Here is a 15,220-nt window from a genome sequence, read left to right on the forward strand (position 1 = left end):
CATCTCCATCTCTTTAACGAGGAAATCAATTCAAAGAGAATTGGAAGAAGATAAAAAACAAAAAGGATCTCTGCAAGGAAACAGTCAAAGTTAGAGCTCCAGCCTTAGAATGACTATGATAAGCCTCTGTTCTCTGCTCCCTGGATTGTTACTTGCTTGTGTGTGTAGGGAGAGGGAACACAATTTTGTTATTACTTTTTAAAATAGCATTTTAGGAGGCGGTAGGTAGAACGCAGCCCTGGAGTCAGGAGTACTTGAGTTCAAATCCGGCCTCAGACACTTACTAATTGCCTAGCTGTGTGGCCTTGGGCAAGCCACTTAACCCCAATGCCGTGCAAAACAAAAAAAAAAATGAAAAATGAAAATGATAAAGAATGAGACTTAAGAGACCATTTAATCCAACCCCTTTATATCAAAACCCAGGAAAGTGCCCTGGGAAGTTAATTTACTTGTCCAAGGTCACATAGACAGTAGTATTTGGTAAAACTTGAAGCCTATTTCTCTAGAACCAATGCTCTTCCCCCTGCTTACTTTTCTTTGATTTTGAAAAGATCAAAACTTTCTTTTTAATATACTGCTGAGAACTAAATAGATTGAGCCTTGTTGAAAGTTTAATTCTATGAAATCTATTCCTTTACAGTTAATTGACAAAACCTTCCACTTCCATCTTATTAGAGGAAAAATGGTATTCCACATATTAAATGGGTTGCCCTTAGGAATATAGAAAACTGATATCAAAACTGTTTATACCTCTAATCTATGGTAGAAGGGATGCCAAATGAAACAATTATTTAACATTTCATAAAGTGGCATTCATTTTAATGCTCTTAAACCAAGTATCCTTTATTATAATCTGCCCAGAAACCATTCGCAATTTTTTTAAGTCCTCATGGATGATTAACATATTAGAAATAGGAAAAGGAGTTCAAGCTCCTTGATCCCATAGGGGGAAAAATCATCAGCTTTAATAATGTGGAAGGTAAGAAAGATAGAATATATCCTTTGAAGGCCAGACCCAAGTTTAGGCATGAAAGTAAAGTGAAATAATGAAATAGTGTTAGATTTTAGGGAATTTAAGTAAAAGGAGAAGGAAGAGAATCTTTGTATCTTTCATATATATATACATTTTCATAGAATTATAAAATTTTATAATTTGGAAGGAGCATTAAAGATTATCTGTTATAGCTTCCCAATTGTGTAAGAATTTCAAAAGATTGGGGCAGCTAGGTGGCACAGTGGATAGAGCACTGGCCCTGGAGTCAGTAGTACCTGAGTTCAAATGCAGCCTCAGACACTTAATAATTACCTACCTGTGTAACCTTGGTCAAGTCACTTAACCCCAGTTGCCTTGCAAAAAATCTTTAAAAAAAAAAGAATTGCAAAAGATAACCTCCATGACAGATTCTCCAAGTTGTCTTTTGCAGTATTTAGGTATCTGAGGTATCTTTTCCAGCAGTTTGGATGATTTCTGTGGCTGAAGATTCTAGGACCTTAAACTTAAAAGTTGAGATTCATTGAATTTAATGAATAGGATTTCTGTGTGTTAAAAGTATTTTTTAAGCCATATAAGCTATTTGAACAGATCTTTCTAAGGTAATGCATTTTTTATTTATGCTTTATTTCACATTATTGCATTCTTTTTTTTTTGGCCTTATGTTTTCCTTTCATCCTTAGATCTGAGGATTTCAACTGGGTCACAACAAGAAGCAAAAAATTTACCTCCTTTCACCTCTTCAGGGAGTAGGAAGCTCTATTTTGATACTCATGCTGTAGTGTGTCTTCTGGAGGAAAAGGGTAATTCTCTTAGATAATGATTGCTCAGAAATAAAGCATCATAATAAGATTTCATTTAGTTTCTCACCTAAGCTGTTAAATAAGATTTGTAATTCTTCAACCTGAATTCTAAAAATATTATTTTGTGACAAACATACCAAAAAATGCTCAGCTTGAAAATATAAATTGTAAAAGGGGGTTCAAATCCTGCATCATACACTTAACAGTCACCTAGCTGTGTGACCTCAGGCAAGTTACTTAACCCCATTGCCTTGCAAAAAAAAAAAAAATTCAAAAAAAAAGGTGATTATGGTGTAAAAACAAAAACAATTTAAAAAGGGGATTAGAGAGAAACATCAATAATCAATTCAAGAAAATTTTTCCTTAAGTCCTTTCAAGAAAATTTTGCTGTAACTCCTTTTGCTCCAAAATCAGCTATAACTCCACCTGTGTAGGAACCTGGCACCAAAGAAAATAGGAAACTTACAAATTTCAAACATTTGCTAACTCCTGAATAATTGATAGTTATGGCAATTAGTCAATTTATTTATAGGGAAAAAATGGCCAATCTCACATGTTAATAGTTTCAATGGAATTTGAAGTTAGATTCCCCCATATATATATAAATTTTAATAAGGTCTGTAAATCACTTACTCTGAAGGAAGTTGTAATACCATCACAATCCAAAATGTAATATTGTTGATTCAGACAAAGTCAGCAAAATTCATGATTCCCATAACAACACTATTCTAAGGACAGTTTAGGCAGTGGTTTTATTACAGCATAAAATTTGCCTTTAAAATGTTGGGCTGCCTTGGGCAAGCCACTTAACCCCGTTTGCCTTGCAAAAAGCTAAAAAAAAAAAAATTTTTTTTAAAATGTTGGGCTGCAAAAAAGTTTCCTGTGGTAGGAATCATACAAAATAGCACATATCATTATATGGAGCTTTTATTATATAACAGTGCTTTTTTAAATAAAAAAGAAATAAGCCTAATTTGCTAGAAAATAAATAAACAAGTTTAAAATGGACACATCTTTGTTGAAATAAATGCAACTTTGATTTTATTTTATTGTGTAGTTATTTAACCAGTTGTCATGTATACAGGTAGAAAACTCCCCTTTGAGCATGCCTAAAAAATGAAGAAAGTGCCGTAAGTACTTCTTGACTGACTTCAGATTATTGATTCAATAATTAAGTGCCTAAAATTTGCCCCATACTCTGTATTATTTAGAGAGAGATGCCCAGAGTCACAGAATTAAGGATAAAACAAAGCAAAAACCCCTTTTCTATTCCCATCCATCCCTTCTTCTCTACCCACATAGCTGCCACTATAGTTCAGATCTTCCTCACCTCTTCCTTGAATTCTTACATCAATGAAGTTCTCACCTTTATTTATATATATTCAACTTCCTTAATCAAAAATTGGCATTTCTGTGTCTGACCAAAACTTCCCATCATTTCATTCTCCTACACTTCTAATCACTACCTTGTTAGTCAATTTAACTCTAGAATCAATCAACACTTATTTACAATGCTTACTATGTGCCAGGTATTATAGTGGTGTTGAAAATAAAAATGCAGTGAATGAAAAAAGTTCCTCTTATTGAGATATTTATGGTCTCACAAGGAGAGGAAAATAGAGAGTTGAAGTGGGTAAGCCAAACAGTGATGATTAGAGAGGGAAGAAAGTCAAGTCAGAATAGGGGTGATGACCTGATAAAGAAATTGGGAATAAAAAGATTGGAGATATTGAGGAAAGCAAAGAAGTTGAAGAGAGGAGACAAAGGAATTAATGAAGTAATAGGTTAGATCTTCCCAATCTCTGCTTCAGTTTCAGCCCTGCATCACCATTTGCTTCACAGACATTTCAAACTGGGTTTGAAGACATCTTAAACTCAGCAAGTCCAAAACAGAACTCATATTCTTTTCCCCAAAACCTAGTCCTCTTCCAAACTTTTCTATGTCTGTTGAAGGCTCTACCATTCTTCTAGTCCCCCAGGATGATAATCTCTCACAAATAAGCCCTTCTCTATTCATATCACCACCTATGTAATTCAGGTCTTGCCCAGATTATTTTGAAGGTTTTGCTTCAAGTCTCTCCCCACTTTCATCCATCTTCCATTTTGCTGAAGTGTCTCTCTATCATTTCTCTCTTCTACTCAGTAAACTCATCTTCTCTGTTTAGTTTTTTTGGGGGTTGTTTTTTTTTTGCAAGGCAAATGGGGTTAAGTGACTTGCCCAAGGCCACACAGCTAGGTAATTATTAAGTGTCCGAGACCAGATTTGAACCCAGGTACTCCTGACTCCAAGGCCAGTGCTTTATCCACTACACCACCTAGCCGTCCCTTCTGTTTAGTTTTTAAAACCCTGCAGAACCTATCCCCAATATATCTTTTCAGATTCACTGTACATTGTATATCCTACATTCTGTGACCCAGCACTCCATTTCTCACCTCCGTGCCTTTTGCTTTGGCTCTCCTCTAGTCCTAGAATGAACTTGCTCCTTCTCTCTACTTCATAGAACCCTGTCTTCTTTTAAGCATCAAGCACCATCTTCCTCCTAAAACTTTTTTTATGATCTCCCTTCCTTCTACCTTGTAATTACCTTCTTTGTATTCAATTGTATTGACTTTATATTCTATTACCTGTTTTCATATATATCCACCTCACATGATACAATGTCTGGCAAATTGTAGGCACTTAATTATTGATTTACTGAATAACTTTCTAATTGGGCATCTTCCCTCAAGTCCCTCAGTAATCCATATTCCTGGCACCTTGATTTTCCTAAACCATAGAACTAATCATGTCACAATCCTGCTCAAAAAAGCTCTAGTGGCTTCCTATTTATTACTTCTAGGAATAACAAATTCCTGGTGTTTAAAACCCATCACAGTCTGCTTCTTGCTACATTTATATTCTATATACTTAGTAGGTGGTTTTTTTATTTACTTTAATGGGTACGTGTTATTTTTCAACATAAAATGGAAGCTCTTAGTAAAAGAAAAAAGCACTGCTGTCAGGATTCAAATTCCACCTTTTATCCTTGCTACCTGTGTAACCTGGGGCAAGTCCCTTAACCTTCCTAGTTCTTAGTTTCCTTATCCTTAAAATGAGCTGTTTAGACTATATCTTTTCAAATTCCCTTTTCTGCTCTAGATTTATGATCTTTGAGAACAGAGACTCTTGATTTTATTTATTTTATTTATTTGGTCTCTGTGTTCCCCAGTGCCTGGTATAAAAGTGTTTCATAAAAGCTGTACATTCTTCCATTCTGCTCCATTGCCTACATATTATTTACATCCCAGAATTGTTCTCTTGTGACTGTTAGCACAGCCACAGATTGATCATGCTAATACAAAAAAATTTCTCCTTTTTTATAGTTTTTAATTGGGCTATTACTTTGCTGATTTTATCTGAGCCATAGAATTTTCCTGAATGTACTTGTTTTATTTACTTAGGGTTTACTACTCAACAAGCAGAAATCATTGTTTCAGCATTAGTGAAGATCATGAATATCAACATGGAGGTTGTCAGCAAGAATATGGTCACCAAGGTGCATCAGGTTAGATCAAAGGAAAATCTTCTAGGTTTGTGGGTATTTTATTTTAAAATAAGGAAAGTGGTATATACATATATATGTGAATCAGTAACCTACATTATGTTTTGACCCTCAAATTCACTGGGTACCTGGTTTAAATGAAAAAAGCCAGCAGTCATCTCCAAAGTCCTCAGAGGCAAAGAAGTTCAATGCTGTGAAAAGTCAACTATTGAAAACAAAAATATAATTACAATATTGCGGTATTTGAGGAGCAAGGAAGAAAAATAGAAGATGAAAGTTTTTTAAAAAACTTTCCTCCTAAAACTTAATATAAGCTAAGCATGTATATAATATGAAAAGCATTTTACATATTTGAAATTTTTTATTAATCTAGACATAGAATCTTTAGGTATCAAAATGATTATTCTAGTTCTAGAAAATTTTAAGTACAAAAATTAAGTATTTGTTCTCAAAATTGTAACTAGACATAATTTTAAATTTTATGATTTTAATTATCCCCTTGGTGATAGTTAACATCTTATATATTACATTCAGACCCTCTAGACATTGGTGAAAAGTATCTACTTTATGTATGACCACAACGTCAAAGAGAGAATAAGTTGAACATTCTATGTAATATGAGTCAATTTTGTATGGGGTTTCTTTTACTAGGAGATCACTGTACAGCAGATAATGTCTCAGATTGCTGGCGTCAAAAAGGATATGATCATTTTAGAGAAGAGTGAATTTTCAACGCTCAGAACTGAAAATGAGGTAAACCTATAGAATTTCTCCTACTTATAAAATTTCTTATGCAGTGGGAAAAACAATTCTAAAGTAAGGGTTCTTATCCTTTTTTATGTGATAGACCCTTAAGCAGTCTGTTGAAGTCTATGTACACCTCAGAATAATGTTTTTCATTGAATAAAATAAAATGCATAGAATTCTAAACAAAAATCAGTTCTCTTGAAATGTTAAAAAAAATTTTTTTAATTTCACAGATAGGGGTAGCTAGGTGGCACAGTAGATAGAGCACCAGCCTGGAGTCAGGAGGACCTGAGTTCAAATGTGGCCTCAGACACTTAATAATTACCTAGCTGCGTGACCTTGGGCAAGTCACCTAACTCCATTGCCTTAAATAGATTAAAAAAAAGTTAACAGATAGCAGCTTGAGAATCCCTGCTCTAGAGGATTTGAAGTCCAGGTTGTATGATGGTTGTTATTTGTGGTTTAATTGTATCTGACTCTTTGTGACTCCGTTTGTGGTTTTCTTGGCAAAAATACTGGAGTGGTCCACCATTTCCTTCTCCAGCTCATTCTACAGTTAAGGAAACTGAGGCAAACAAAGTTAAGTGACTTGCCCACCCAACTAGCAAAGATGAATTTTTCTGATTCCAGACCTGAGACTATCCACTACATCACCTAACTGCCCACTATGATAATTACTAGTTCAAATTTGCTGTTTAACTGAAAATGCTACATTTATTGTAGCTTTTAGACTTATGGTCTTTGTCAGCTGTATATATTCTTAGTCTTCTTCAAAAATAATCTCAGAAAGACTCATTTCCTTTGTCTCAAACTCAGAGGTTTCTCTCCTTTTGGCCAATTGAACTAGGGCTGGAGTAGTTGAAAAAACTTGAATGAGATATTAGAAACAGAGGAAGACTCAGTCTTAGAGACAAATTGACACAAAAAAATAGCTAAACAGTTTTTGACACACATCCTTCAAGAAACATTGTGTAATTAATGTAGTATGTTTGTTGTGTGTTTATTTGTAATGTGTATGTTTGTAGTAGTATGATTGTTAATGCACTTAGATTGATGGTAACTCACATAAGTGAGTTATCTTGAACAAACCTGAAATGCATAAAATTGGAGGAAAAAGAAAGAAAAGGATCCCAGTCTAGGGAAAAAGGAATTGAATTTTAACTTTTTCTTTTTTTGACAAATCTTTAATTATTATATTTGACATGTTTCTTTTTATGTTTTTAGAAATTAACGCTTGAACTCCGGCAGTTAAAACAGCGAGTGATGGTAAGGTATTTTTTTGAGTAATAACAAAGAATCATTAATGTTTTAAAAATATTTATAATTCCAGAAAGACTAAAATTTTATTTTTTAAATCCATGAAGCAGAGAATATAAGGATAGTAGGATGAATGTTTTTTATTTTAAAGTTTATCTCATTATATTTTTCAAACTATTAGCATACCTGAACCTCCTAATACGAATTGGGAGTCTGTGCTAGAAAGACAACCATGACTAATCTCAGCTTTTTTTTTGTATTTTTGCTAATATTTGAGAATTTCTTTTAAAGCATGATGACTTTAAAGAGAGAAGACCTTTTATGTTAGTTTTTGTTATATTCTGTGGATGTCATCCAAGCCTCTGTCCTCTTTTCTTCTCCCTCCATACTAGCTTAGTTATTGATCTCATTTGTTCCCCTGGGTTCAGCTGTCTTTTCTATACAAATAATTCCATGTCTTGAATTGAATTGAATGTCCAATAGAAATCTCAAATTCAGCATGGTCAAAACGAACTCATATCATCCTTCCTTCAGTCACTCCTCTCTTCACAGTTTTCCTGTTACTGTTAAAGGCAACACCAATCTCAGTTACCTAGACCTGATATCACCATAATGCAGGCCCTCATCATAACTATTTTAAGAACCTTCTGCTTGATCTCCCTACCTTAGGTCTCCTCACTCCAGTCCACTTGTGACTCAGCTGCCAAAGTGATTTCACTAAAATTTAATTCCGACCGTGTTAACCTCCCTACTCAGTGGCTCCCTATTTCCTTCAGGATCAAATGTATTTAATATCTAAAAACCTCTTTGATAAAAGAGGCAAAAATGGGGCAGAAAGGTGGTAAAGGAGATGTCCTGGAGTCAGGAGAATCCAAGTTCAAATTCAGCCTCAGACACTTAATAATTACCTAGATGTTTGACCTTGGGCAAATCACTTAACCCCATTGCCTTGCAGAAAAAAAAGAGAGAGAGAAGCAAAAACACCATCTTGGACCTCTATAACAATTTGAATTACTGCTGGAGACAGACCAAAGTATTGTTATGAAAAATAACCTTTTGATTTCTTTTGTAAAAGAAAAGGTAGGGTGGCTAGGTTGGCCAGTGGATAAAGCACCTGCCCTGGAGTCAGGAGTACCTGCCTTCAAATCCGGTCTCAGACACTTAATAATTACCTAGCTGTGTGACCTTGGGCAAGCCACTTAACTCCATTTGCCTTGCAAAAAAAAAAAAACCTAAAAAAAAGAAAAGGTAAATTTACTTAATGTATTCTTTGATCCAGTTAAACCAGCTTATTTTCCCCCACATTCATTATTCCCTATCTTACCTTTCCAATTGGCTTGGCATGTTTCCACACACACACACACACACACACACACACACACACACACACACACTACTGCCTCTGCTTCCTAGTTTCCTTGACTTCAAGACTCAAGACCTACTTTCTGCAGGAAGATCTTCCTGGTTCCTCTACCACTACAAATTCCCCACCATGGCTAATGCCTTCCCTCTGAGATAGATAGTTTCATAGAACAAAGCTTACCATAAGATGTCAGACACTGTGGTATTGAGTGCTGAAAATACAAATCGCAAATAATAAAGAGCCCCTGCCCTAAGTGAGCTTATATTCTAATGGGAGATGACAACATAAATGGGAGTCACAGGAAGGGGATTCTTATTATATTGAATGGTATCCACATGGGAGCCAAGAAGAGAAGTCCAGAGAAGAATGGAGCTGGGAGAGGCATAAGTATGACTAAAATGAACATTTTACTAAAGGAGGTAAAATATTCACTAACTGAAGGAGAGGGCTGGAGAGGCAGAGGCAAATTCCAAAGTAAGAAGACTACTAGTATAGAGGTGGAGAAATCTGAAAAGAGGAGCAGAGTTAGGAAGTAAGTGACAATAACAATTGTCTGGGTAACTTCCCCTAATGGAAGTTCCCAGAAGGAATTCATCAGTTGGCAAAGTAAGCTGCAGGATTGGAGACATCTTCCAGGGCAGGAAAACTGCTGAATGGATAAGGCTCTTCTTATTGCATCTACACTACTTTCAGTTTTCATAGTTCCCCCAGAACAAAGATACTAGAGAGAGAGGTCAAAGATAGCACTGTGACTGATAACATTGCCTGCTCAAATGAAGATCTTTCTACCATTTGAACTGTAATCCCCCCTCAGTATGACTTCTTTATTCTTCCAGAAAATCTCCTTGCTTGGATCTTACTTAAACCTGGATCCTCTTCTTCATGATGCCTATAGATCCAAGGACTCTATTCAATATCTCCCTTCTCTATAAGTTAATTAACTTTCATTTATGCTGCATACCTCTTGTATATAGAGAGTTTTGTGCATGTCTCCCCTCTTACAGTGTAAGCTTCTAGAGGTACAGAACTGTGTTTTTGCCTCTCTTATGCACTCAAACACTTACACAGAGCAAGTATTTCATGATTTTTTTGACTGTTCAAAAAAGAGGAAAATATCTTCACTTAATCTTTTTTTGTGTGTCTTGGGCCCCTTTGGCAATCCAAAGAAGGCTTAGACTTCTTGATTTGATATATTTAAATATGTAAGATGAAACACATAACACAACCAAATTGCCTTGTAGTTCTGAAATACAGTTTTCAAAAAAAAAAACAAATCAAATACCCCAGGCCAAGAACTCCTAATGAAGACTAGTCCTCCTTATCTCTGAAAAAGCTAAATTCTTTATTGTTATTTTCTATCCATGTCCAGTTCTAGAGTGACTGCAAAAACTAGATGTGATTATTAAGATGTAAGGTTATTCAGGGCAAACAGATAGTTTAAACTAATCATTTTGTTCTGTTCTGTGTGTGTGTGTGTGTGTGTGTGTGTGTGTGTGTGAAAAGTTAACTTGAATACACATCTAAATTATAGGGCTACCTCTCAATCTACTAAAGTTAATTTTTATGAATTGAGATTGTCAGATTCATAATGCCTTGTGAAAAATAAGTTCTTAAAACATTAAATAGCTCAAGGGGTTGTATGTTACTTGTCTTTCAGCAGAACTATTACAGAATATTACTTTTGTTTGTTTGGCAATAGGTATGCTTTTACTTTTTCTTTTACAAAATAAATCAAAAAGTTATTTTTTTCATAACAGTACTTGGATCTGCTCTAGCAGTAAACTCAAATTGTTGTGGGAACACTCCTTAGAGAGAAGATATATACTCTTGAGTAATATATTCTTTTGTATTTTAAAAAGAATACTTACAAGTATTATTCAAAAAACCCCAAGTATTATTCAATACATAGAAGCCTATTTGGCTTCTACATAGAGAATATTTCTATGTAAAAGAACAATGGAGTTTGTCTTCATAGATAAAAGAATTAACTAATATTCTAGGTAGAACTGAGTACTTCCTTTCTTTTGATTCCATCCCTTTTCTGATGTTTTATTTTGTTTGTTTTTTTCTCCATCTCTCTTTTCTTTCACTTGCTTCCCAGGATGAAATACTTAAAGTACGAGCAGATATTAAATTGGATTTCAATATAGAAAAAAGCAGAGTAAAAGAATTGGTATGTTCTTTGGAATTGAGTTTCATTTTAAGATAAAATTCTAGGTGAAACCTGAATTTACATGAAGTTTGAATATTTAAGACTATCCGGTGCATAAAACTGTGGCAGGGTTGGACACAAGTCAAAAACCTTTTATTTGATTTTTGTAATTTTTAAACTTTTCTCAAATTGTACCTTAAATTTCAAAATATCTTTTATATTGGTTCTTATTCAAGCTGCAGGAACTTTTCTTTCACTTAATTTGGCATATGTTATCAGAATGAAAATGTAAAGCTTAGTCAAACTGAGCTTGGATGCTTTGATCCTTGAATACTTGATTTGATACTTGAATTGAGATCAAAAGCACTTAGATTCTAATATTATATTGAATAAGATTAAGTATCTTCAGAATCTATTTCAGGAAATATACTGATAACTGGACTGGAATGATAAAGATTTAAATTGTAAATTAACACTGGTTTTTTTGTGTGTCCTTTTGAAGTTATATTCTTTGGTCTCAGACTTATTAACTTAGTAACTATTTTTAATAGTAAAATGGTTTTAATGATCTAATTAGATGTCTATGGAATTCTTTATAACTCATTTCTCATCTTTCTTGCTAAGGAATAATATATGCTTCTAAATTTTTTTTGTTGGCATAAGACTTGATATACACAAAAATAAAGAATAATTATCAGCTCTTGTTTTTTCCTTTTTCACAATTTTCTCACATACACTGAGGCTGTGCATCTTTGAGACCAAAAAACAATCACTTTTTAATCTAGTGCTATCACTGGAAATCTTAAGCACAACTGTATTTCAAATTCTTACTAGGTGCAGAATGCCCATTAGTAATGGGTCAGTTTCAGGGTGGCTAGGTGGCACAGTGGATAGAGCACCGGCCCTGGAGTCAGGAGTGCCTGAGTTCAAATCTGGTCTCAGACACTTAATAATTACCTAGTTGTGTGGCCTTGGGCAAGCCACTTAATCCCATTGCCTTGCAAAAAACCCTAAAAAAGAAAACAGCCCTAGCAGAGGATCAGTTTCTATAGGAAAACATAATTCTTGTACCTTTTGGTTTTTATGATTTTGTAAGTAAGAAATAGTATTTCCTGCAAACAGACTGTTCTTTAATACAGCCTGATCTAGGGGTCACTATCAGTTGGGAGATATATTGAAAACAGGGACAAAACAAATGAAGTGTAGAGAACTATTTTTTCCCTTCTTGAAAGACTGCCCTTCTTATTTTCAGCTGATGCCATCTATGAAGTTGTATATTTCCATGGAGCTATTGGTTAGATAGATGCCTAGTATAAACAGTTTAGTTATTTAATTGATATTCAGCTGATTATCCACTTCCTTTTGGATATTCTCATGGAAAGGAGACTTTGATATTTGAATTGTTAAGACTAGAGTGGTAAACAAATGCTAGAAAATTATTCTACATTGCCCTCTAGTAATGAGCTTCCTTGCGTTGAACCTATAGTTTTTAAAAGATGACCATTATCTATTATCCTACTTGGCTTCTACTTGCTTCTAAGATTACTTTTAGTTTGGGGTCCTCTCCTCATTACTAACCTAATTTTTGGTTTTCATTCTTTACAGAGAGAAAATATCATGTATTTTTTAAATGTTAGGCATTTCATGATTGAAAAAAATAGTAAACTAAATTATTTCCTACTCACCACCAAAACTGTAATCGATTGTCTCTTAATTATCCTCATTTCAAGAAATCCAGTCACTCAAGTGACATGATTAAATGCAATTCACATGCCAAAAGTGTCACCCAGTACAAAGTAGCATCAACTATCACTGTAGTGTGGCTCTTCTTGACACTCAACAGTGTTTTATTCTCACAGTGATTTTACTAGTTAAGTATATTTAGTAAACCTTAAAATTTGTGTAAGTTGGCATATAAGACAACATGTACTATTTTTTCTTAACTATTTCCCCCCCCATTCTTTCTATCCAGGCCTCAACCACCTGATTTGCCAACATCGAACAGGTCTTGGATTACTCTTTCCCAACTTTTTCATTCTCTCCAAAACTTAAACCCTTAAAGGAGAACTGAAAGTAGAGATGACACTAAGAGTTGGAGAAAAAGATTCCAGACTATTGGGATACTACATCTGGAGAATTTAGATTTCTTATTTATTATATCCCTAGACAAAAGTAACATGGTTGTTCCTATACCTCAGATGATTCTAGAACAATTTGTTGTTGTTTTCAGTTGTATCTGATTCTTTGTAACCTATTTGGGGTTTTGTTCTCAAAGATACTGGAATGATTTGCCGTTTCCTTCTTCAGTTCATTTTACAGATGAGAAACAGAAGCAAATATGGTTAAATGATTTGTCCAGGGTTACAACTGAGGCTATATTTGAATTCAGGAAGATGAGTCTTCCTGACTCCAGTCCCAGCACTTTGTTACAGTATTAATATGATACTAGAGCAAGAGATAAACTGGAATGAAGTTGTAGCCTAACACAAGTTAAATTTTATCTTTTCAGTATTCATTGAACGAAAGAAAGTTACTTGAAACGAGATCAGAAGTATTAGCAATGGTAAGAAGTGAAACTGAGTGTTCTTGTTTTATATCTTTAAATTACCTTTGTCTCCTGTTATGACTAATGTGTTATTGGATTGTATAACCAGTGTGTGCCTGTGCTAAAAGTATGAACTCTCAGGTGACTGATGGCATAATCAGATCCTAAAAGATGCAGAATCCCATTTTAACTAGTAGTAAACATTAGGTAGCTTTTGTACTGGTTACAAAGGAATTATCAAGAGATTCTCTCTCCTTTTCTTCACTTCTATGATGATTCCCAGGGAATCTTATAGAATAAAATTCCAGGGAATAAATACTCCATTGAGATTTTGGGAGGCTAATTATTGGGGATTGATGACACAAAAAAGCCTTATTTTGTTTAACTTTTTAACCCTGTTGGTTGTCTCTTATACCTTTTTTATTTTCTAATGTGCTATTTAACTGATCCTAATTGAGACCTCTAGGGTCTAGGGGTGATATGGCCTGATAACATTCAAATGACAATGAATAATTCTGTACATTACCCTGTTTGGACACTAATATTCAACAGTAATTTGTGCTAATTATCAAGGAGATCTTTTCTGAAAGAAAATATTTTATTTCCAAAAGACAGCTTCCCTTTCCCTCTACTTCTAAATCCTGAATTTTTCATCAAATTAAAAATGTGACGATGAAAGAAAGGTTTGCGATTATAAATTTAATTCAAGCAGAGTTGACTCCAACCTCCTCAAGCCCCCCACTGGAGCACAATCAAATTTACTTGTACATTGACTGCTGACTGGAGTAATGGATAAAGAACTGGACCTGGCAACAGGAAGACCTGAGTTCACTTAACTAGTTATGTGACCCTAGGCAAGTCAGTTAACCTCTTTTGAACCTGTTGGAGGTTAGCAATAAGAAAAGAAAAAGAAATTAAAGGAATCAGACTTGGCAATGAGGAAAAAAAGCTTTCACTCTTTGCAGATGATAAGATGGTTATACTTAGAGAACCAGAGAAAATCATCTAAAAAAACTCCTTGAAACAATCAACAAATTCAGCAAAGTAGCGGGATATAAAACAAACCCACATAAATCATCAGCATTTCTATATATGAACAACAAAGCCCAAGCGCAAAAGATAGAAAGAGAAATTCCATTTAAAGTAACCGTAGACAGCATTAAATACTTGGGAGTCTACCTCCCAAGATAAACCAGAAACTACATGAACACAATTATAAAGCACTTTTCAACCAAATAAAGTCAGATCTAAATAATTGGGAAAATGTCAGTTACTCACAGGTCAAGCTAATGTAATAAAAATGACAATTCTACCCAAATTAAATTACTTATTCGGTGCCATACCAATCAAACTACTAAATAACTACTTTACCAAGCTAGAAAAAAAATAGTAACAAAATTCATCTGGAGCAACAAAAGGTCAAGAATAGCAAGGGAACTGATGAAAAAATTGTAAAGGAAGGTGGCCTAGTTCTACCAGATTTAAAACTATACCATAAAGCAGCAATCAACAACATTGCCTAGTACTGGTTAAGAAATTAGGATAGGTTCAAAAAAAATCACAATAAATGACAACAGCAATCTACTATTTAACAAGCCTTAAAGACATCAGCTTCTGGGATAAGAACTCACTATTTCATAAAAATTGTTGGGAAAACTAGAAAATAGTATGGCAAAATTTTGGCATAGACCCACATTTTACACCCTATGCCAAAATTGGGTCAAAATGGGTACAGGATTTAGATAAAAAGGGTGACATCATAGATAAATTAATAGACCAAGAAATAATCTTATCTATCAGATCTATGGAAAGTAGATAAA

The 15,220-nt window shown here is 34.3% G+C and overlaps 1 protein-coding gene across 1 annotated transcript in view; it reads left to right on the forward strand.

Moving 5' to 3' along the window:
• Window positions 1-15,220, forward strand: part of MCUR1 (mitochondrial calcium uniporter regulator 1) — a 131,446-nt gene that overhangs the window by 109,596 nt on the left and 6,630 nt on the right. Inside the window, exons 5-10 of the mRNA XM_074202102.1 lie at window positions 1,675-1,794; window positions 5,236-5,339; window positions 5,988-6,089; window positions 7,308-7,349; window positions 10,805-10,876; window positions 13,365-13,418. Coding sequence (XP_074058203.1) covers window positions 1,675-1,794; window positions 5,236-5,339; window positions 5,988-6,089; window positions 7,308-7,349; window positions 10,805-10,876; window positions 13,365-13,418 — 494 coding nt within the window. The remainder of the gene's footprint in view (window positions 1-1,674; window positions 1,795-5,235; window positions 5,340-5,987; window positions 6,090-7,307; window positions 7,350-10,804; window positions 10,877-13,364; window positions 13,419-15,220) is intronic.

The sequence above is a fragment of the Macrotis lagotis genome, chromosome X (assembly GCF_037893015.1).
Source record: "Macrotis lagotis isolate mMagLag1 chromosome X, bilby.v1.9.chrom.fasta, whole genome shotgun sequence".
In the NCBI taxonomy this organism is placed as follows: Eukaryota; Metazoa; Chordata; class Mammalia; order Peramelemorphia; family Peramelidae; genus Macrotis; species Macrotis lagotis.